This window comes from Narcine bancroftii, chromosome 4 (genome assembly GCF_036971445.1).
Source record: "Narcine bancroftii isolate sNarBan1 chromosome 4, sNarBan1.hap1, whole genome shotgun sequence".
NCBI classification, from domain to species: domain Eukaryota; kingdom Metazoa; phylum Chordata; class Chondrichthyes; order Torpediniformes; family Narcinidae; genus Narcine; species Narcine bancroftii.
Window position 1 is genome coordinate 279921012 of NC_091472.1, and position 23170 is coordinate 279944181.

The following is a 23170-nucleotide window of genomic DNA, read 5'->3' on the forward strand; positions in this document are numbered from 1 at the left end:
CAAAGTATAGATCATTTATGGAGAAATTTAACATTTTTATTTCACAACATGAAAAAGCTTTAACTCAGTGGTTTTCAAACTTTTTCTTTCCACTCACATACACCTTAAGTAAATCCCTATGCCATAGGTGTTCTATGATTAGTAAGGGATTGCTTAAGATGGTCTGTGAGTGGAAAGAAAAAGTTTGAAAACCACTGTTTTAATTGTACCTAATTGACTCATTATGTGCACAGTTTCATAATTCCAAATGAAATGAGCCATTGACAATTTTTCTCAAGCAAAATATTTCAATAACAATTGCGTCTCGAGCAGTGATTCTCAGCCTTTCCTTCCCATTCACAGACCACCTTAAGTAATCCCTGCGCACTAATGGCATAGGGATTATTTAAAGTGGCATGTGAATGGAAAGAAAAAGTTTGAAAACCATTGCTCTAACTGGTTTAAAGTACACTTTCAATTATTATTATTATTTGTAAGCCTAAACAATTATAAATTTAACTTCATCATGAATTAATTTCATCACTTTGAACACAAAATTTCAAGCATATTTGGTTATGAGCCTGAGATTTGCAATCACACGCAGAAAAGAGGGAAGAGGGCTCATGGGGTGGGGGGGGGGGGGGGGCGGAAGTAAAAGAAATTCTAACTTGTGGAGAAATAAAATTATTTTGGAAAATGCTGTAATCCATTCACAAGGAAGTAATAATGATAAGCAAAGTGTGACCAATGTGAATTATGGTAATACTGGAAAAGTGAAAAAAAAAAATCAAGGAAAAATGGCACCAAATGTTCAAATTAAACACTTCATCTGCAATATTCTATACCTTCATGGCAACATGAATGAATTAATGACAAATGGAAATATGTCTCATGACCATATCTCATATATGTCTTTGAAATATGAAAAAGGATTTTGTGGATAAGGTATCTGCTTGCTCAAAAAGTATGCAAATACTCGTCACAAAAGAGCTCATGCAATTATGGATGATCATAAATAATAGATTTGTTAACAGAAAAAAAAATTGGGAGAATAGGTCATTTGAGATTAGAAGGCTATTATTAGTAGGCTATATCAGAATTTAGTTGAAAGGACAAGTGCTAAAACTGCAACTGCAGAAATAAATGAATGACCCAGGTGTAAAGAAACCAAATTTACTTTCTTACCAAGTTCTGATTTGTTTATACGCAATGAAGATGCAAAGAATTGCAATTCTTCACTATTCTGTAAGATTATATTTTATTCTGTACCTTATTACTTACATTCCTTCCAATTCCTCATAAAATCAAAAGGAGTCTTTTAAAAAATCTCACCCTTGATTAAACAACAATTCAGTAGTTCCCCCCCCCCCCACTCCCCCAGAGTAAAGAGTCAAATACACTCAATCCTCCATGCTAGGATTTTATTTCATCTTCACTCCATATGGCATGATTGGGAGTCACAGACAAAAGATTTAGCCCTACAGAATCTAACGTGGTCTTACCCCTTAGTAACAAGTATATTGCTGAGAGTGAATGACCTATCAGAGGATAGCAGTAATGGCCATGTCATTGGCACCATGACTGGCTTTGAGGTCAGCATAGAAAGATATCATCAAGTAAAACAATGGTGTTTAGAGTCAATGGTGTTTGTAGTCAAGGGCACAGATAGGTTCTGTGGAGCAAGTGAGACCCCTGGAAGATGTATTGCTTCCCTGATGCCAGGGTGCAGGATGTCTCTGAACATTCTGAGAAGAGAGGGAAGAGTAGCTAGAGGTCATGCTCCATGTTGGTACCAGTGACATAGGTAGGAAAGGAAATGTGGTCCTGCAGAAGGAGTTCAGGGAGTTAGGTAGTGAGTTAAAAAGCAGGATTTTCAGGGACTTGTCTGGGAGATCGCTTCGCTGAGCACCTTCATTCTCGCATTATGACAGGGTTATGCCGGTGGCTACCCACTTCATTTCCGTGCCTTTCTCCCATGCTGACATGTCTGTCTGTGGCCTCATGTACTGTCCCACCAAGACCACCTGTAAATTGGAGAAGCAATATTTAATTTTCTGTCTGGGGACTCTTCAGCTGGATGCCATTAACATGGACTTCTCTGGTTTCTTCTAGCCTCCTCTCTTTCTCTTTCCCTTTGTTTTCTTTCCTCTAGCTCTCCACTCCTTCCCTCCATTCACAGAGCCTTCCCTCTTCCCCCGCTTGCTGGTATCCATCTATTACCTCTGTAATAGATGCCCACCACCATTTTGATGCCAGAAATAGGATCATGCAGTTTAATGCATGGCTAAGGAGCTGGTGCAGGGGGAAGGAATATAGATATTTGGATCACTGGATTGTCTTCCATGGCAGATGGGACCTGTACGAGATGCTAGAGAATTGGGTAGGGTGTTATTCTGGCTGGAGGTCTGTGACCAGTGGTGTTCTGCAGGATCTATGTTGCTTGTGATGTATATAAATGACCTAGATTCTAAAAAGTAGATGGGTGCATTATAAATTCACAGATGTATCTGATATTTGGAGAGTTGTGAACTGTGCAAAGGGCTATCAAACAATACAGCAGGATATAGATTGGCTACTACAGACATGACCAGGTAAATAGCACATGGAGTTGAACTTGGACATGTGAGGTGTTGTGCTTTGTGAAGTCAAATGCAAGGGGAACCTATCTGGTTAATGGCACATCTCTTAAAAGCATTGATAGTCAGAGGGAGCTGCAGATCCAGGTTCAAGGCTCATTGAAATTGGCCAGGCAAATAGGTGGGATGGGACATGTTATGCTTGTGTTCATTAGGTGGGGCAATGAGGACAAAAGAAAGAAAGTTATGACTCAGCTCCACTTGGAATACTGTGTGCAATTCTGGTCTCCCCATTACAGGAAGAGTGTAGGGGATTTGGAAAAGATACTGAAAAGGTTTTCTATCACAATGCCTGTTTTAGAAGGAACAGTACAACTCCGATTAAATCAGATTATCCAAAATCCTCAGTTATCCAAAATCTTTTTGGACCCAGAAGTGGTCTGTTCTGAAAAATCAGAAATCCTCATTTATCCAAAAAAATGTAAAGCTTAAATAACATCATTTCACCTCCAAAACATTTCTAATAAATGAAGATATCCAAAACAATTAGAAATACTCAAATTATCCAAAAATTCTTCAGAGCTGAAATGACATCACAGGGTGGAAAAAACTTTGGAAAAATCTCTGAGTAGAATTTTGAATTTTTGGTGTTGGATTTATCTGATTTGTTCAGGTTGTCTTTTGGTGAGAATTAAACATTATTTCGTGCTTTAAAAATCCTTCCCTTGTTTAAACACTGACTAGTTCTCAGAAAAAAGTGTTTATCCAAAATAGGCTCGGTCCTGACCATTTTGGATAATTGGAGTTGTTCTGTACTAGTTATAGGGAGACGTTGGACAAACTTGGATTGTTTTTTCACCAACCTTGTTATATTCTCAAAAAACTTTCAAATTTGTCCGATAAAATGTTCTGTTTACAAAATAGTGGTGATTTTCAGAAACAATGCCAACCAAAGCATCACATGAAATTACTGGCAGATTTTGCATTTGTTTTCTCTAAAATAGGAAAAAACATACTGTTTTGGAATTAAAACCAAACACTAAGTGTGGAATCACTAACATTCTATCAGATGGTGAAGAAAACCATGGAATTCAGAGCAGAATAATTTGAACACATGGTCACTTTCTAAATGTAACTGTTAACAGTATTTCATTGCAGTCATGTCACCTTGGCTCACGGTGACAAGGATTATCTAACAAGTGCTTAGATCAAAGGGAAGCTATATTGCGATTCCAATATTTTACATTTGTAACAATAAAACTGAATTCAGTTTGTGAAAAATAAGACTCCTGCATTTAGATTTTTGGAGATTTGAAATAGCTATTTTCCATGCCCATTACCAGAATGTAGATCTGGAAACAAGTTGGCATATGACCAGGTCAGTTACTTCAGTCAAAGAAAGGGTCTTGTTTTGGGTCCTAATTGAAAAAGACAGGTTCTGGAAATTTGTGATCAAAGTAATCAAATACTGAAAAAGAGAAACCAATTAATGGCTTTCCACCAGTGTGATAGAACAGATTCTATCACCAATGTGTATATGTATAGATTGTAGTGTAGGATGACTGTGATTGGCTGAGAGCGTAGCCACACCTACTGGCAGGTCTTAAAGGATTGCTCCTTGCCAGACCAGGTCATTCTGGACCTGGTCCAGAATGCTTGTGATATGCTCCAGTCTTTTAGTTAATAAAAGCCTTGGTTTGGATCAACAAGTCTTTGGTTCTTTCGACACGCATTACAACCAGAACTAGTGATTAAAAAGAGATTTTAAAAAGAGACACAATTGCAATGAAATACTTAATTGACCATGTGTTCAAATTATTCGGCTCTGAATTCCATGGTTTTCTTCAGCATCTGATAGAATATTAGTGATTGTATACTTACTGTGCTGGTTTTAATTCCCAAACATTTTTTTTCTATTTCAGAGAAAACAAATGCAAAAATTGTCAGTAATTTCATATTATGAGATTTATGTACCATAAATAGTAAAATTATGCCTTTCATCATGAATGACTAAATCTGCTTTGAAAAGTTTTTGATCCAGATCAGATAGATACTGTGTCTCGGCACAACAAAATAAATCATAAAACTAACATTTTTCTTTCCTCCCCTCAATAGGAGGAAGATTGTCTCTTGTTTTGAATATTAATGATGTGATTTCTACAAACGATATATTCCAGCAAGTTATCAAAATGGTGAGATTTCAGACTTTCAAGCTTGGCATCTTATTTGATTTTTCTGTCAAAAAAGTTATATTCCTATCCATTTTTCTATGATTCTATTTCTGACTATTGCCATTGGACTCAAAATTATACTGCAGTTCATAAATGTGCTGGAGAAACTCAGCAGGTTGTTAGATCGTGCAGTATACATTAGAAGTAAAAGGCAGTTGACATTTCTGGCCTGAGCCCTTCAATAGGAAGGGAGAAAATCAGACAAACACCTGAATAAAAAGGTTGGGAGGCTGGGGAAGGGGAAAGAGGAGGAGAACAGTATCTCAGGCAAGAGGTAATAGACAGGAATAGAAAAGTTGAGAAGTGACAGAGGAGAGGACAGAGAAAAACAGCTCAATGGTTGGGAAGCTGGAACAAAGGAGATAGAGAGGTAGAGAAGGAGAGAATCCAGGGGAAGGAGAGAGTCCGGGGAAGAGGTTAACAGAAATTGGAGGTCAACGTAATTTCTTCTCTATTGTCATCAACTTAGCCCAACCTGCATTCTCTTTTATTTTCTGCACATCTGCCCTGGCTCCTTCCCCCACATCCAGATGCAACAAGGAGCAGCTTCCCCTCTTCTATACTCTCCACCCCACCAGCCTCCGCATCTACAAATCATTATCTGCCATTTCCACCATGCACAAAGGGATCCCACCACCAGATACATCTTACTCTTGCCTCCTCTTTCCGTAGATATAATTGCCTCTGCTCCTCCCCTATCCACTCATCCCTTCCCACCATTCAGCCCTGTTTACCTGCCCCAGCGACCACAAGCAATGCTGCACTTGCACTTACACCTCCTCCCTTGTCACTATTCAGAGCTCCAAGCATTTCTTCCAAGTGAAACAACACTTCATCTGTGAATCTGCAAGGGACATTTACTGCATCCTGTGCTCACAATGTGGTCTGCTCTACATCAGATAAACTAGATACAGGCAGGGAGATCATTTTGTTGTGCACCTTCTCTCTGCTGTAACAGCAACGACCTTCCATTGGCCAACCACGTCAATTCTATTGTCACAGTGACATATGTCCATGGCTTCACGTACTGCCATACTGGCAGTAATTTATGGGGTCCCCCATAAATTAGAGGAACAACACCTTATATTCCATCTCAACAGTCTCCAATCAGATAGCATCAATATTGACCCCCAATTTATGTCAACTCCCTCCTGAGTCTCTCTCTTGGCCTTGTACCACTTTCTTCCTTCCTCCAGTTCTCCTCTTCTTTCTACAAGAGAGCTATATTTCTTTGTCCTCTGCGCTCTCCCCAATCATTTCTCAGCATTCTTCACCCCTCTGACTTGGATCTACCTGTTAGCTTGTGCTCCTCCCTTTCCCCACCCTTCCCTCCATCATTTTATACCTGATTGTCAGGATTCCTAAGGAAGGTATCAGGCTTGAAACATGGACTGTATTTTACTTCCTGTGGATCCTGCGTGGCCTGCCGAGTTTTCTCCAGCACATTTTTGTGCTGCATGAGGTGTCAGCATTTGCAGATTTTCTTATTTATTTTGAAATTATATGGCAAGATTAGTTCAATAATGTTGATGTACTTTCAAGACCTACATTGAAGTTATGTACAACACATAGCAGCTAATGACTAATTCTTCAACAAACTGACACGAGGTCCGAAATAAAATTAAACAATCACAGGCTTATCTTAACTTCACCACCAAAATATTATACCATTTGCACAATTTAAGGGATTGCATTGAATGCACCAACAGAAAAGATATTAACAAGATTCATTTTAATTAATTCAATACATCTGTGTAACAAAATTTCATTAGAAACCAACATTAGACAATATAGCATGGTTACAGGACCTTTTGGCCCACGAGCCTGTGCCATCCAATTACACCCAATTGACCTATAACCCTGGTACGTTTTTAAAATGATGGTAGGAAACCAGAGCCCTCGGGGAAAACACAGGGAGAATGTACAAACTCCTTACAGACAGCGTGGGATTTGAAATATGCACTCAATCGCTGGTGCTGTAACAGATGTTGAAGAAAACCATGGAATTCAGAGCAGAATAATTTGATGTTAATGTTAGTGATTGTATTCTTGTGTTGGTTTTAATTCCAAAACATTTTATATGGCAAGATTATTCAATAATGCTGATACACTTTCAAGACCTTCATTGAAGTTATGTACAAAATATAGCAACTAATGGTCAATTCTTCTTCAACAAACTGACGCTAGTTCAAAAACAAAAAGAGCTGCAAGAGAAGTAGAAAAAGAAGTGTCTGTCATTATTGATAGCACAGAAAGTAAAGTTATTGAGATTATGGGAGTTCTTTCAATTAAAGAAAGACTGCTTAGACAGAAACCTCATTTAATGAAACACTTGACACTGGAAGAAGTCTTTAAAAAGACTTCAACCTTAAGACAATGATCACATTGTTGTAATGTGTTTTTACTGCACGTATAGTATATTTTCAGATGTTTACCTTAGTTTATGCCAGTTGATGTTTGAAGTTTGACTGTGTTTTATTTAAAAGTAAAAAGGAAGTTAATGATTTTGTGGTCTATCTTTATCTCAACCTCCTCCCCCCATCCAGCACCACTGCAACCCTACCCTGTCCAGCATCGCCGTGCCCCCCCCCTCCATCAATAGACCCTTCTAGTTGAAGTCTTTGTTTTGCTCAAAGATGAAATCGGCGCAATTTCTTAATGTTATTATTCTATTATCAAAAAAATTCCAAAGGATTTCAGATAAAAGATTAAGCAGCTGTAATTATTCTCTACTCTCCCACTATTTTTGAATAGGTGTTTTATAAACCAATACATTGATAGAGTACAAGAAGGCCAATATTCTGAATCCAAGTGCTACAAACTAAAATGCATCAAACTCTCATTAATTTGCAACTTATTGATGGCTGTGTGAAAGTAGATAACAAGCAATTCGATTTTGCTGTACAAGTAATAAAGTTGTCACATATTAAGTGCCTACAAAGATGTGCACATGCTCTGTCAAACAAGGAAATCCAGAAAAAATATATTGATACTCGGCAAACTTGTTAATGGAACTTGAACATAAATTATTGTCCTTCGTAAACCCAGTGTAAAGATGGTCTACACTTGGGAATAACTGATATTTTAGTTTCCTTAGTGTGTGGCCTTGGGAGTTGCTGAATAGTGACAAATTGTCCAGTCTTTGCCATATAACAATAACAAAATGAGGCTGAAAATAAAGACTGGTAAGTTGTAGAACCTTTTGGAAAATCTGCTTGCAAGATCTTGGACCTACTAGTCCAATCCATTTTTTTTTAAATTTCAAGCTCTGTTTCATATTGTTGGCACCATAAAATTCTTTGAGCTAGGCCATTTGAAATTTGGTTTTTGTAGCCCACTTTGGAAGAATTGATGGTTTTAAGCTGAACCATTTAAAAATTGGAACTATCCTCAGTTCATCTGCCACAGTCTAATAGTTATGATTTGTAAGCAATTATAATGGTGTCATGCAATCAGAAATATATTTTAAATGGTGGTGTGTTTTCTAACTAACCTGATTGTCGTATTGATTATTGGTTTAAGAACCTGTTGATAGATGAACACATCACCTTCAGAGATAGAAGTGAATAACATTTATATAATTAAGGGGAAGTAAATAAGTTGGTTCTGGAGTATGAAAGGAAGCAGGCCCTGATTGAGCTGATTTTTACCAGCAGTTCCATTTGGAATAGTCCTGGAGCTCCAAACAACACCATAAACTGCATCAGTACATAATGTTGACATCAAATCTGTCAGTTTGTTCCACTGCTTGTCAAGTCTAGCAGCTAGACTCAGTCTTGCTGGGACTTACCAGCATAGCACTGGGCAAGGGGTGATTTTCTTTTGCACCAGTTTAGACCTGATATGGATCAGAGGAATTATTTCAATGGAAAGTGTTGGACTAAGAAATGGGAAGCAATAGGAGAAATTATTAACTATAATTTAAAAACAAGAATTTGCAGAAGTTGGTTGGGAGAGACTTGTGCAGATAAAGGGAAGTCTGGCAAGTGGAAGGCTTTTAAAAGAGAGATACGGAACATTCAGGGTCAGGGTGTTCCTGTTAGAGCGAAGAGGAAGTCTGACCAGGATCAAGCAAATCCCTTGAGGAGAGTAAGGGATGTAGGAAACAATCGCCAAGTTTTAAGACATTTGTACTTAGGAAATGGTTAGAAGTTAAGGCTCAAACACCATCAATGGGAGGAAACTTGGCTGCCATTGATGAGTTGGGCCAAAGGTACAACTCTTTCACTCTAATTTTTAAATACATCAATGTCAGAAACACTTAAAAATGATTAAATCAAAGATAATTTTTCTGTTGCAAAAGCTCTATTTGTATCTTGGCAGGTGTCAAAGATAGTTAAGGAAATTTCGAGAGCAGAGTGCACAGGTGCCACCTGGACTGTACGACTTAACTCCAGGGTGCCAGTGAGATACACTGTCCGGTCCTTAGAAATGTGAGTGTAGGTGAAGTGCAAGTGCTGATTCCGCACAAGGGAGCTGGGGCACCACAATCCAGACCTCAAACATGGTCAGAAAATGTAACCACACTGTTAGTGAAAAAAAAAAGACAAAAGGTAGGCCAGGTAGCTTAACAAATATAATTGGGGAAATGTTTGAACCTATCATTAAGAAAGAATTAGTGAAATGAAGATGGAACTTGCTACATTAGAAAGACAAAGCATGGATTCAGGATGGGCAGGTTATGTTTCACTCATTTGCTGGGGTTCCTTGAGGAAATAAGAAAAGCAGTGGATAGAGGAGAAAAAGATGGATGCTGTATACTTAGATTTCCAGAAGATGTTCGATAAGGTGCCACATCAAAGATGTCTGCGTAAGATCAGATGCTCAGAGGAGGAGGTAATGTGCTAGCAGAAAGTTCGGATAAATGCAATAGTGTAGCTAGGTCAAGTGCCACCTTTGGGCTTCCACTGAAATCAGTGCCTCCCTCCCCTTTTTAAAACTAAATAGCACAAAAAAAAAACTGCCACACACTAACCATGCCGCTGCCGTCCAACATAGTTTTCATTTTAAGTGCCCATCACCACACAGGTTGTGGATACAGATTGCAAGATGCCACTCTGTCTTTACCCCTTCCCTCCTCCTTATCACTGGGAGCACAAATTTTGACAATGAAAGTCTATCAGAAGTTTATTTGGGGAGCAGGACATGGGACAGGCTGTAGTGAGATCGGTGAGGTATTAATTGGAAAATCTGTGCGGCGGCCAGGGTGGGCTGTCAGCGGGGCTGTCATTGCATGGCTGGTGAGGCTGGCTGACAACTTACCCCGCCAGCTGCCCGGCCTCCGGCACCTCACTGGACTGCTTCAGCCTTCGGAACCACTTGTTGGCCCCAGAACTCAATGCGGGATCAATGGGCAAAATGGAGATCTTCCCTACTCATAATCCCCCATGCAGCTAGAACTGCTCTGCATTTCCCTGGCTGGTGCGGGCACTGGAAGAGCAGTTCCAGCTGCGTGGGGGATTATGGATAGAGAAGATGGCCATTTTTCACATTGATCCCGCATTGAGGTGCCACTTGTGTACTAGAATGGCCCTGAAGCGGCCCATATTGGGCTGGGGACTCAGGTGTTGGGCAGGTAAGGAGAGGACAGTGGCGTCCTCCTGCAACTGGCAGCCCGGTTCTGTGCCTATGGATAATTGGATGTTCCTTGTTTACAATCAATGTAGAGTGGTATGTTGCAGGGATCAGTGTTGGGACCACAATTGTTCACAATATGCACAAATGATTTGGAGCAGGGACTCTGATGTGGCATATAAATTTGCTAATGACATTAAATTGAGCAGAAAAAACAAATTGTGCAGAGGACACAGAGAATCTGCAAATCAATACAGATAGATTAAGTACCTAGGCAAGGGTCTGGCAGAGGGAGTGAAATATTGGCATTGTGTGGTCACTCACTTTTCCAAACGAAAATAGGAAAAAAAAAATCAGATTTTTTTTTTAAAAAACAATTAAAAACTGGAGAATACAACTTTGCAGGAAGACCTGGTAGAGGTTGGTGCATGATCTAGAAAAGATTCATTTGCAGGTGTAGTAGGTAAGGTAGCAAGTGGGATTGAATTTAAGAGCAGGGAGGTAATGCTGCAACTGTACAGGATAATTATGAAGCTGCACCTGGAGTACTGCGTGCAGTTCTGGTCTCCTGACTGGACAAACAATGTACTGGCCTTAGAGGCAGTGCAGAGGAGGTTCACCAGGTTGATTCCAGTCATGGAGACAAGGAGAAGTTGAGTAGTCTGTGACGGTACTCATTGAAATTTAAAAGGATGAGGAGGAATCTCCTAGAGATATACAGCATTATGAATGCACAAGATAGAAGCAGGGAAGTTGATTCCACTGGCAGGCGAGACGAAAATTAGAGGATATGGTCTCAAAATTCAGGGAGTAGACTTAAGGCGGAGGTGAAGAGGAAAGTTGTTGTCAAGTTGGAGAGAGTGCAGAGAAGATTTATGAGGATGTTGCCAGGGCCTGAGCTTCAGGAAGAGGTTGCAGGCTAGGGTTTTATTCCTTGGAGCACATAAGGAAGAGGGATAATCTCATGGAGGGATACAAAATCATGAGTGAATCAGAATTTATTGTCATGAACAAGTCATGAAATTCGGTGTTTTGCGGCCATGTCGTAGTGTAAACATACATATTATAACCATCTTATGACTTTACCGTAAAAAAATAAATATAATAACAATAATACTGCACGAAAAGTAAGGCAGTGTCTTTGGTTTATTGATTATTCAGGAATCTGATGGCAGCGGGGAAGAAGCTGTCCTTGTGCCACTGAGTGCTCATCTTTAGGCTCCTGTACCTTTTTCCCCGATGGTAGCAAAGTGAGGAGGGCATCGTCTTAGTGATGGTGGTCTTGGAGGATAGAGGCTGCTTCTTTAAGACTCCGCCTCATTTAGATGTCTTCGACGGAGTGGTCTAGTGTCTGATGCCACAAGCCACGTTAACAACTCTCTGGAGTTTATTTCTGTCCGAAGAGTTGGAGCCTCCATAACCAGGCAGTGATGCAACCTGTAGAAGTGAATGAAAGTCTTTGGTGACCTACCGAAACTCCTCAGGCACCTCACAAAGTACAGCCGCTAGTGAGCCTTCTTTGTAATTGCATCAATGTGGAGGTTCCAGGACAGATCCTCAGAGATATTGACAACCAAAAATTTGAAGTTCTTGTACCTCTCCACTACTGAGCCCTCGATGAGGATTGGGTCGTGTTCCCCTAATGTCCTCCTGAAATCCACAATTATCTCCATGGTTTTGCTGACATTGAGCGCAAGGTTGTTGTTGTTACACCATTTGACGAGCTGATCTATCTTTCTCCTGTACACTTCCTCATTACTGTTTGTGAATCTACCGACAATTGTGGTTTTATCAACAAACTTGTAGATAGCATAGGAATTGTCCCTGTCCACACATTCATGGGTGTATAATGAGTAGAGCAGTTGGCTAAGGACGCATCCTTGGGGTGCACCTGTGTTGATGATCAGTGAAGAGGAGACGTTTCCAATTTGTATCGAATGTGGTCTTTCGATGAGGAAGTCAAAGATCCAGTTGCAGAGGGGTGTACAGAGGCCAAGAATTTTTAGCTTCTTGAGCAGCACTGAAGGAATAATGGTATTGAAGGATGAGCTGCAGTCTATGAAGAGCAGCCTTATGTATGAATTGCTGTTTTGAGGTGATCCAGAGCTAAGTGGAGAGCCAGCGATATTGCATTTGCTGTGAAGCGATTGTGACGATAGGTGAATTGCAGTGGGTCCAGATCTTAGCTTAGGTACATGTTAATTGTGGCCATGAGCAGCCTCTCAAAGCATTTCATCACAGTAGAAGTTAGTGCTACCAGGCAGTAGCGGTAGTCATTGAGGCAGCTCACACTATTCTTGGGTACAGAGATGATTGATGCCCTTTTAAAGCAGGTGGCTGCAGCAATGACAGGTTGGAAATGCCCGTGAATACTCCAGCTGGTTTATTGAGTGAACACAGTCTTTTACCCAGAGTAGAGTAGAGTAGAAGGCATAGGTTCAAAGGTGAGGGAAAGGAGTGGGGAAAACAGCGATTTAACAGGAATCTGAGGGGTAACTTTTTTTGTTTACACACTGAGGTGTATGAGGCAGGTACTGAGAAAAAAATTAGATATATACATAGATGAGATAGGTTTAAAGCAGTGGTTTTCAAACTTTTTCTTTCCACTCACAGACCATTAAGTATTCCCTGTCCCATCGATGCTCTGTGATTAGTAAGGCATTACTTAAGGTGGTCTGTGAGTGGAAAGAAAAAGTTTGAAAACCACTTTTAATTATACATAATTGACTCATTATGTGCATGGTTTCATAACTCCAAAGGAAATGTGCCATTGACCATTTTTCTCAAGCAAAATATTTCAGTATCAATTGGGCCTAGAGCAGTGGTTCTCAACCTTCCCTTCCCACTCGCATACCACCTTAAGCAATCCCTTACTAATCACAGAGTACTGATGGCATAGGGATTACTAAAGGTGATATGTGGGTGAAAAGAAAAAGTTTGAAAACCACTAATTTAGAGGGATATGGGCTAAAGGCAGGCTGGTGGGACATTTTAGTTAGCATGGGCAAGTTGGGCTGATGGGCCTGTTTCCATGACTCTATAATGTGATTCTTCCAGGGAGTAGTATATCTGTGGAATGTTCTGCTTAATGAAGCAGTAAGGACTACTTCATTTAAGAGAGAGATTAATATATTTTTAAATAGCAGAGGAAATCACAGGGAACAGACAGATAAGTGGAGTTGAGTCCATGATCAGATCAGCCTCGATGTTATCATATGGCAGAGCAGGGTCAATGGACCAGATGTCCTACTCCTGCACCCATTTCTTTTGTTTAGTGTTTTAGGATTATGATCAGAATGCAGCTTCTGTAGAGGATTAAACATGTGTAGTAAAATTCTACATTGGTCATTGCCTTAGTAAATTATGAAAAAATTATTCCAGAATCTTTAAAACTTACTATTTTTTTTCTTGTCTTAAAAACAATAGATTAAGATTTTTGAAGCTCACAAGCAGCAAAAACATCAACTCATTGATTTCAACTTGGGTCAAGATCAACTTAATGGGCAGAATCCAGGTCCACTTAGATTCATTTTAAGCAAACACAAAATCTGCCAGAAAATCAATGTGCAATAAACATATGCTTGCATTAGAGGTTGTAGAAAGAAAGTTCCTCGAGTTGATTCCAGGGATGAAAGATTTCATGTATGAAGGTTAAGCACGTCAGGCCCAGATTCATTGGAATGAAAAAATATAAAGTGTGTGTGTATAAAATAAAAGGTGTGATCAAATCGAAGCAAACATTTGAGGGGAATTGACAAGAAAGATTAAAAATAATAGTGATCCCCTTACAAGAGTATCTGAAATTTGTGGGTATAGATACAAAATAATTAAGTCCTTCTCTCAGAGATGTGTAAATCTTTGGAATTCTCTATCCCTACTAAGGCATTGAGACAAAGGCATTGAATATATTAAAGCAGAGATTATCAGACATTTAAAGTACAAGGGAGTCAGGAGGTTTGGGAAGAGAGCAACAAAATGATGTTGAGGCTTATGTTAGATCAGCATTGACCTTATAGCTCAGCTCCTATTCTTCATTAGCACTAGAGGTGGTAGCGAGGGAAGTCCATAATCAAATTATGATGCAGACTGTTTAACTGAATTACCTTTGCTCACCCAGGATTTAATATGAATCTTAAATTACATGTGTAAAAGTCTTCTGCAAATATTCTTGAATATTTTTTTTGAAAGTTGATAAATTTCCTCTTCTTATGAAATAGTTCTTTCTAATGTGCAGGGGAAGATGGACTTGATCACTCTAACTTTACCATATGATTGTGACCCAAATCAGAAGGTAAGTAGTAAAATGTTAGAATGACTTTAAATCTAAAGTTTTGATTATATGTGAATACACTGTTGCACTGAACTTTCGGGTAAACCACCGGCCGCGCAATGAACTACGGTTCATTTTAAAAAATTGTTTTATATACTTAGATGAGCTCTCCTTGTAAATAAACAAAATGGAAAGATGCCCGTTCTGATGAAATCATCAGACCAAAACATTCTCGGTTTCCCTCTTCGGAGATGAGTGTTCCCAGGATTTTCATTTGACTTTAGAATTAAGCATTGTATCTTTGTGGAAGATTAAAAGTTAATAGCAAAATATGATACTTAAATAGAATATATTAATTATGTTGACTGAAGCATTTTCTTTCCATTTTTCTCAGTGCGTCACGTTCTATTGTTGGTTAACTATGTGGGTCAGTCCGCACCATTGACAGTCACAGTATGCAATGCTGCTCCAAAAACCAATTAGCATTCAGCCAAGTAGGATTTATATTTCTCTATTCCCACAACCAGAAAATTGGGATCTGGCCAGATCTGATGAAATTCATGCAAATGAAAAAAAAAATCTAAAATCAGTTGAGGTTCAGATTTAAAATTAAAACATTTGAAGGATTAGAAATGGGAAGTCATTTCAACTGTTATTATTATTTAAAAGCCACGTTCAATATGCAAGAACATATTCAATCTATCAGTCCTATTTAACATCCACTTAATATGTAAGTGGTCACGTCTCCAGAATGGAGGACCATCGCCTTCCCAAGATCGTATTATATGGCGAGCTCTCCACTGGCCACCGTGACAGAGGTGCACCAAAGAAAAGGTACAAGGACTGCCTAAAGAAATCTCTTGGTGCCTGCCACATTGACCACCGCCAGTGGGCTGATAACGCCTCAAACCGTGCATCTTGGCGCCTCACAGTTTGGCGGGCAGCAGCCTCCTTTGAAGAAGACCGCAGAGCCCACCTCACTGACAAAAGGCAAAGGAGGAAAAACCCAACACCCAACCCCAACCAACCAATTTTCCCTTGCAACCGCTGCAATCGTGTCTGCCTGTCCCGCATCGGACTTGTCAGCCACAAACGAGCCTGCAGCTGACGTGGACTTTTTACCCCCTCCATAAATCTTCGTCCGCGAAGCCAAGCCAAAGAAAGAATATGTAATAATTTTGGTTTGGATCAGCACCCCTCTGTAACACATCATAATTCTTTACTGTTTCAGACAAACACTTCAGGAAATGAAAACTTAAAAACAAAAGAAGATTCCTTGCTGGAAAATCTATCAAAAATAATGGTATACTTATAATATTATTTTTGCACTCATGAACAGTATCTATTCTCTGATTATAAATACTGAAATCATAACAAATAACAAATTTTTAAAAAATTAATATCGTTTTTGGCAAAGACATTGGTGATTATTGCAAATGTGATCATACACACCCACATCTCCTGCGACATTTCGGCTTTTGGGATAAGGGAATATGGTCGTATTCATATAACTGAAGCAAGACTAATTTCAGCAGTATTTGCTTCTTTGAAAAAGGATGCAATATTTGAAATCCTGTAGTCGAAGGAGGTTTTGAGATTGATTAAGGATTTCCTTTTGCCTCTCCATCAGATTAGATTAGTATTTTATGAAGCATCTGAACAATACCCATATCAAACTTATGACCTTTTAACTCTTCTTCCCACTTTGTCTGTTTTCAGCCTTATCCATTGCTAAGGAAAAGCCAAATACAAATAGAAAGAACATCTCATATTTCATTTGAGTAGTTTACAATGCAAAGATATGAACAAAAATAAATCCCAATTTCAGGTAACCCACAATACTGGTGTTCTTCTCCAATACACAATCACCTATCCTCCCTAATGCCTCCATCTCTGCCACATCTGTTTTCAAAATGAGACTGCAATCCAAGACATTTGAATTTTCCTTTTTCAGGAAACCTCACCTGCACCTCTTTCATTTTGCAACCTTCTGCTCTCATCCTCCCTGACAAAAAATCCAGCAATCAGGAATAATCCATGCAGCTCAGTTATTACTTTTTGGAACCTGTGATCAAGGAAAAATTTAATTGGCGTTAAAAAATTGAGGACAGAAAATTGAGTCGCTGTAAATTGCACCTCCATGTAGATGAGTGTAGAATGTCATGAGAGTTTTAATTTTTATTTTTAAAACATTTTTGGACATACATCATGGTAACAGACCCTTTCGGCCCTCATGCCCATGCTGGTCAATTAGATGCAATTAACCTACAACCCCTGGTATGGATTGAATGGTGGGAGGAAACTGGAGCACTCAGAGGAAACCCACGTACACACGGGGAGAATGTACAAGCTCCTTATGTACAGTGAGGGATTCAACTCCAGTCCTGATCGCTGGCACTATAACAGCGTGCGCTAACCACGAGGCTAACGTATTCCACATTTGGGGACATCGCAGGCACAGCACATCTGAAGTGCAATAAGATAGTGTCATCCTGGGAGATCAGCCACCCTGACCACAGATTCTCTCCTGTCAGATCATTGATGACAATGTGGGAGGAATTTTAAAAAGTGAGATTTTTAATGCCAGACTCGTATGAATGGATGGTTGAAGCAGGATTTCAGTGAGCTGAAGGGTGTCTGTGAGAGGACATGTGTAGATTAGTAGAGAGGGTGTGTAAATTGGTGAATTCAATGTTCATCCCATTGGGTTGTAGACTACCCAAAAAATGTGAGGTGCTGTTCCTCTAAACTTTCCTTGGCCTCAAAATGGCAGTGGAGAAGGCCAAGGACAGAGGTTTATGTCCAAATGGGAAGGGAAACTGAAATGCCTTTCAACTAGTGCAAGTGTTTGGTTAATGTATGCTTGGTCTCACTGATGTAGAGAATGCTTCATCAAGAACCCTGAAGAGTGTGCATGTGCATCTCTGCAGGACTTGGAATAGCTTTTTAGGTCCCTGGATGGTGGTGAGGAAAGAGTTGTCAGGATAGGTGTTGCACCTCCTACAGTTGCGGGAAAGTATCTCGGGACGGGAGAGATGTTTGGAAAGGATGAGTGAACCAAGGAGTCGTGGGGAGAATGGTCACCGCAGAATCCAGAAAATGGTGGGGAGGGGAAGATGTGACTGGTTTTGAATAGCTTTGTAGCTGGTGGACATGTGATAGGTGCAGAGACTGGTAGTGTGAAAGATGAAGACCAAGGTAACGTTAAATAATAACTTCGCTGCATGGAATCTTCCTGATTACTGTACACAAACGTTTCAGTCTAGGCACAAATTAACCCTAAAGTCTGCTATATACACTATTCAGTAAAGTGGAAGAATTAACAAACTTGGGTGTGACAAATAGTATTTAGGCAAACAATAATAGATAATAGCTATTTGTTCTCATTACTCCTTTGGATTTATAGATTCCGTGAAAATAGTTCACTTACAATGTAACTATTTTGCAAACAATGGAAAGAAACAAGTTTGCTTTGTTTCTATTTTTCAGAACATCAACAATTTACAGATTCTGGTCTTTAGCTTAGACTTTTCACATTGCACTATCTCAAACATCAAAGAGCATTACAGAACTGCACTAACTGAAGTTGTGAAAGGTACGTAAAGAATCTGCAAGTGCTTCTCACCATTGCCGCTCTCGGCTTTTCTAACATAAACCACCCCCTTCCTGACAAACCCAATTCATCCTGCTGAATATTTACTCACTGTTAAAATTTTCAAGTTATTTTGTGGTAATTAAATTGATTCATTGGTGAGCACCTTTAAAAAAATCAGCATTGTACTTCATGGCCATGGGGTATAGACAATGTAGAGGGAGTTGTTGGAGAATCTGTTCCTCAGCCTGGTGGTGCTGGTTCTGATCCTCCTGGATCTCTTTCCCGACGGGAGCAGCAGAAAGATGCTGTGTGCTTGGGTGGAAGGGGGTCCTCGATGATTTTGCATACTGTCCACTTAAATTGGTGCGGACTAGAAGGGCCGATTATGGCCTGTTTCCGTACTGTAATTGTTATATGGTTATATAATGGATAAATGAAATTTCATGCCTTCTGACTAATTTGACAAGTGCCCTGAGATCCAGTCAGTTTGACCCATCATGTACAGCAAACAAACCAATAAATATTGATCATTAAAAAGAAACAATTTCATTATATGTGTTTTGTTGTTCAGAGTTTTGAGTAATTTTGCTATATCAATTTTTTTTCTCTTCCATGGTTTCAGCTGCCAGTAAGTTTCCAATTGTTGGCTGTGATGCAGATCAATTTTTGAACAGCTTATCACTGTATCAACAAACAAACAACTCAGATAAAGAAAGGTACTTCCATGTTATAGTTTCTAATATAAATAAGGAATGTTCAAGATTCCTTTATTGTCAAGTACATAAATACACAAAATGCATTACTTTTGTTTGCATACAAAGGCATTCATATCACCTTTTGTCTGTTGGTCTACATCTCCCTATGCCATTTCTTTTATTCAGGCCCCTGCCTGCCTTTTCTCACACCTTGATGAAATGCTCAGGCCTGAAATGTCGGTAATACAATAGGTCTGAAAATCTGGTTTGCTCGGGGATTGGGTCGGTCTGGATTTTTGCATTTTCCAGATTCTTGGACTGTACTTTTAAGATTCAAATTTATGGCAGAATAAAGCTACCTTGCTTGTAGATAGAGCACTTGCAGCTTCTACTGTACCTGCAGCACTTAAATTTGCTACACTTGTTTCCTTTAAATACTTTTGAATATTACCTTGTTTACAACTTCATCATTTATTTGTGTTAAGATTATTCTGCACTGTGAAGACTGAAGCTATGGTTCTGTTCCACAAATTTAATGGCCGTGTCCATAGACTTTTCTGCAGTAGCCTTTTTTGTGGACTTTCCTCAGTTGTATGTTTCCATTAGAACAGTATTGCTCACACCACATTCTAATTTATTAATTATTTCAAGTTTGTCACTAATTTTCAACGTGTTCTTCTTTCTCTTCACATTGCAAAGTTTATCCACTTTAGGATCCATTATGGGTTGGTAAATAAGTATGCTATGTGTGGTTGTCACTGTGCATCAGAAGCAAGCACACAAGAGCCCGACAAATATTAAAGTTTGAGAATTTTTGAAAAGTCCAGGTTCCTTGGGTGGTCCGGATTTCTTGTATATCTTTACCTCCTTTGGATGCTGTGAGACCTAGTAAGATCTCCAGCATTTCTGTGTTTTGACAATTTCAGCATCTGCAGAATTTCAGGTTTCACCCCTAATTCCAGTACTCTTTTGGCCATCCTCGACAACCAATCCAAAACTCTGCTGGTCTTATTCTGCCATATTCACTCACACGTCATCTTTTTGACTTGAGCTTACAATCATCTATAGAAATGCTACACTTCAATTTAAAATGTTGTCCCTTCTGTTTAAATACACCATGCAATAGAGTCATATGGAAAAAGGCTCTTCACCCTAATATGTCCACGTTGACCATGGTATCTACCTAATCTAGTTGCATTTGACTACATTTGGCCTGCATCCCTCTATGTCGGAGAGATTGGGTGCAGATTGGGAGATCATTTCACTGAGCATCTTCGCTCCGGTGACGGAGATCTCCCAGTGGCCAACCATTTCAGTTCTATGACATACCCACATGTCTGTCCAAAGCCTTATGTACTATCCCACCAAGACCCACTGTAAATTGGAGGAACAACACCTGATTTTCCGTCTGGGCTCTCTCCAGCCAGATGGCATGAACATCGATTTTTCTGGTTTCTGCTAACCTGCTCTCCTTTCTCCCACCCCAACCTCTTCCCTCCCCCTTCTCTCTTTATTCATCCAGCCAGTAGTTTTGGAGGAACAGCAACCTCTCAACCTCTTATGCCTCAGTTTCAACTTTATGCCATTATCTTCTCCACCTAATTCCTCTTGTAATAACCATTTTATTAAATGATTGATCCAATTTTGCTGGTGGGATTTTATGTACAAGTACTTCACTGGCTTTCAGGCAAATAAATTTAAGCCCTTTTATGTCCTTAAATGATATGGAATTTACAGCATATTAACCTTTTTTCTTTAAAATGTTTCAGTACCTCTTCAATGGAAAGTGGAAGTAAGCTTCATCTTGTGGAACATTCTAGTCAAGCCCAAATTCCCACTGCATCTTATCAAACTGTATGGAAGAAATTTTCTCAACAATCAGTAGCAGAGAGGGACTTCTTTTTGTATGGCACTTTCCCCGATGGCTTTCTTTGGAGCACAGCAACCGCCTCATTTAAAATTGAAGGAGGTTGGGCAGAAAAGGGGAAAGGAGAAAGTATATGGGATAGGTTTGCCCACCAGGGAAAAATAGATAATAACCAGACTGCGGATGTTGCCTGCGATAGCTTCAATAAAATTGATTATGATGTTTATTTGATGAGAGGCTTACAATCCAACTCTTACAAGTTCTCCTTGTCATGGCCAAGAATTTTCCCAACTGGCTCTCGGACCAAAATGAACCAAGATGGATTGGACTATTATAATAAATTGATTGACAGTCTGCTTGAATCCAACATTCAACCAATTGTGACACTATATCACTGGGATCTTCCTCAGTCTTTGCAAGATATTGGTGGATGGCAGAATGAAAGTGTAATAGATGCTTTTACTGACTATGCAGATTTTTGTTTTGCTACTTTTGGAGATCGTGTGAAATACTGGATCACGTTCAATGAGCCTTGGGTTGTTAGTTATGCTGGATATGGCTCTGGACAACATGCACCTGGAATCAGTAATCTGAGTATTGCATTCTACAAAGTTGGCCATTCCATAATCAAAGCTCATGCCAAAGCTTGGCACATATATGACAAAAACTATCGTTCTTCGCAACACGGTCAATTAGGAATCACATTAAATTCAGACTGGGCTGAACCTTCCTCTCAAAATCTATATGATGTTTTAAGTGCTGATCGATACCTGCAATTTATGTTGGGCTGGTTTGCTCATCCCATCTTCGTTAATGGAGATTATCCGGAAGCCTTAAAAAAACAGATAGAAAAATATAATCAGGAATGTGCATCTATTCCTATCCAATTACCATCATTTACAGAAAAGGAAAAACAATACATCACTGGAACTTCAGATTTCTTTGGGCTCAGTCACTATACCTCTAGACTAATCAATTCGACCACCAACAGCACATGTGTTTTAAGCTACAATTGTATTGGGGATTTTTTGCCACAAATACATCCATCGTGGCCCCCGACTGCATCTCCATGGATATATATTGTTCCATGGGGACTACGAAGGCTGTTAAATTTTGTTAAAACTGAATATACAGGTAACAACATTCCAATTTACATAACAGGATATGGAGTACCAACTGATGGTGGTGATTTTATAAATGATACCTTGAGGATAGAGTCATCTGCTGCCTATATTAATGAGGCTTTGAAGGGTAAGTGTGTTATCATTACAGTCACAGAAATTCATGTCAAAACAAACAAAATTTATGATACCAGTTTCATCGATTATGTTTCTCATCCAAGACCGAAAACAATTCTGTTTTCCCTTCTACAAAGACTCCACAACTTCCTTGATCTTTCCTGCATTTTCTGGGTTAATTACAGTTTCAAGATACTATCTCTGATGTTAACATGCATCATTCTATCAGTATTATTGACAAATGCTAATGTAGTGGTGAGCGCAACACTATTACAGTACCAGCAACCCAAGTTTGAATCCAGCACTGTTTGTAATGAGTTTGTAAGTTCTCCCCATGAGCTTTGTAGGTTTTCCCCAGGTGCTTCAGTTTCCTCCCACCCTCCAAAACGTATGGGTTTGTAGGTTAATTGGGCGGCATGAGTTTCAATAGCCGGCTGCATGGCAATTTGTTTTTAATTGAAAAGAAGCACGGTGCACATTTGAATTTGGAGTGTCATACTGTCACTTGGGACGTGCACAAATAATTTACCAACATTATTCTTATTTTAAATGTGTAACAAATTCTGGAAGCAAACCAAAAACCTTCTAATTCAATTCTTTGCTGATTCCAAAGGCTACAATATCACAACCACATATTTCAGCCTCAGCTCTTTGAATGTTGCTGACCTATCAGATGGACCATAAAAGAATGCTTACTTTAGGCTGTGCTTAAAAAAAAAGTCCTTCACAATCACCCACACTCAAAACAATATACCTGTATAAACGTGAAGAAATATTATTGCCAATAACACCAATGGTATTTTATGTATCCATTAGCAATCTTATATTGGGCCAGACAGTCATTCGATAGAGAACTGTCAGGAAGTTCCAGTTCAGCTTCTAGCCTGCACATTGAAATGCAGAAGAAAGATGAACTAGAATTTGAATTGAATTGTTTATTGTGTAAGATGTACAATGGGAAAATATTTGTTTTGAGGGCTATCCAGACAAATCAATCCATACACAGGCACAACAGGTAAAGCAAAATAAAACAAAAGTGAGAATGGTTGCAATAGATCCAAGGACGGGATCTGCTGGGGACAGCTCTCAAATGATCACCTCACTCTGGCGCTACCTTGAATGCCAGCAACCAGCAGGTCCAACCT

General features: G+C 39.4%; 1 protein-coding gene and 1 long non-coding RNA gene across 3 annotated transcripts in view; one reads left to right on the forward strand and one right to left on the reverse strand.

The window, feature by feature from the left end:
- The window catches only part of LOC138762017 (uncharacterized), a 66151-nt gene that overhangs the window by 18664 nt on the left and 24317 nt on the right, over window positions 1-23170 (reverse strand). For both annotated transcript variants that reach the window (XR_011356713.1, XR_011356714.1), the window contains one exon: window positions 21558-21619. This is a non-coding gene — a long non-coding RNA (uncharacterized lncRNA). The remainder of the gene's footprint in view (window positions 1-21557; window positions 21620-23170) is intronic.
- The window catches only part of LOC138762009 (lactase/phlorizin hydrolase-like), a 37914-nt gene continuing 35437 nt past the window's right edge, over window positions 20694-23170 (forward strand). Inside the window, exon 1 of the mRNA XM_069935136.1 lies at window positions 20694-22038. Coding sequence (XP_069791237.1) covers window positions 20700-22038 — 1339 coding nt within the window. The 5' untranslated portion in view covers window positions 20694-20699. The remainder of the gene's footprint in view (window positions 22039-23170) is intronic.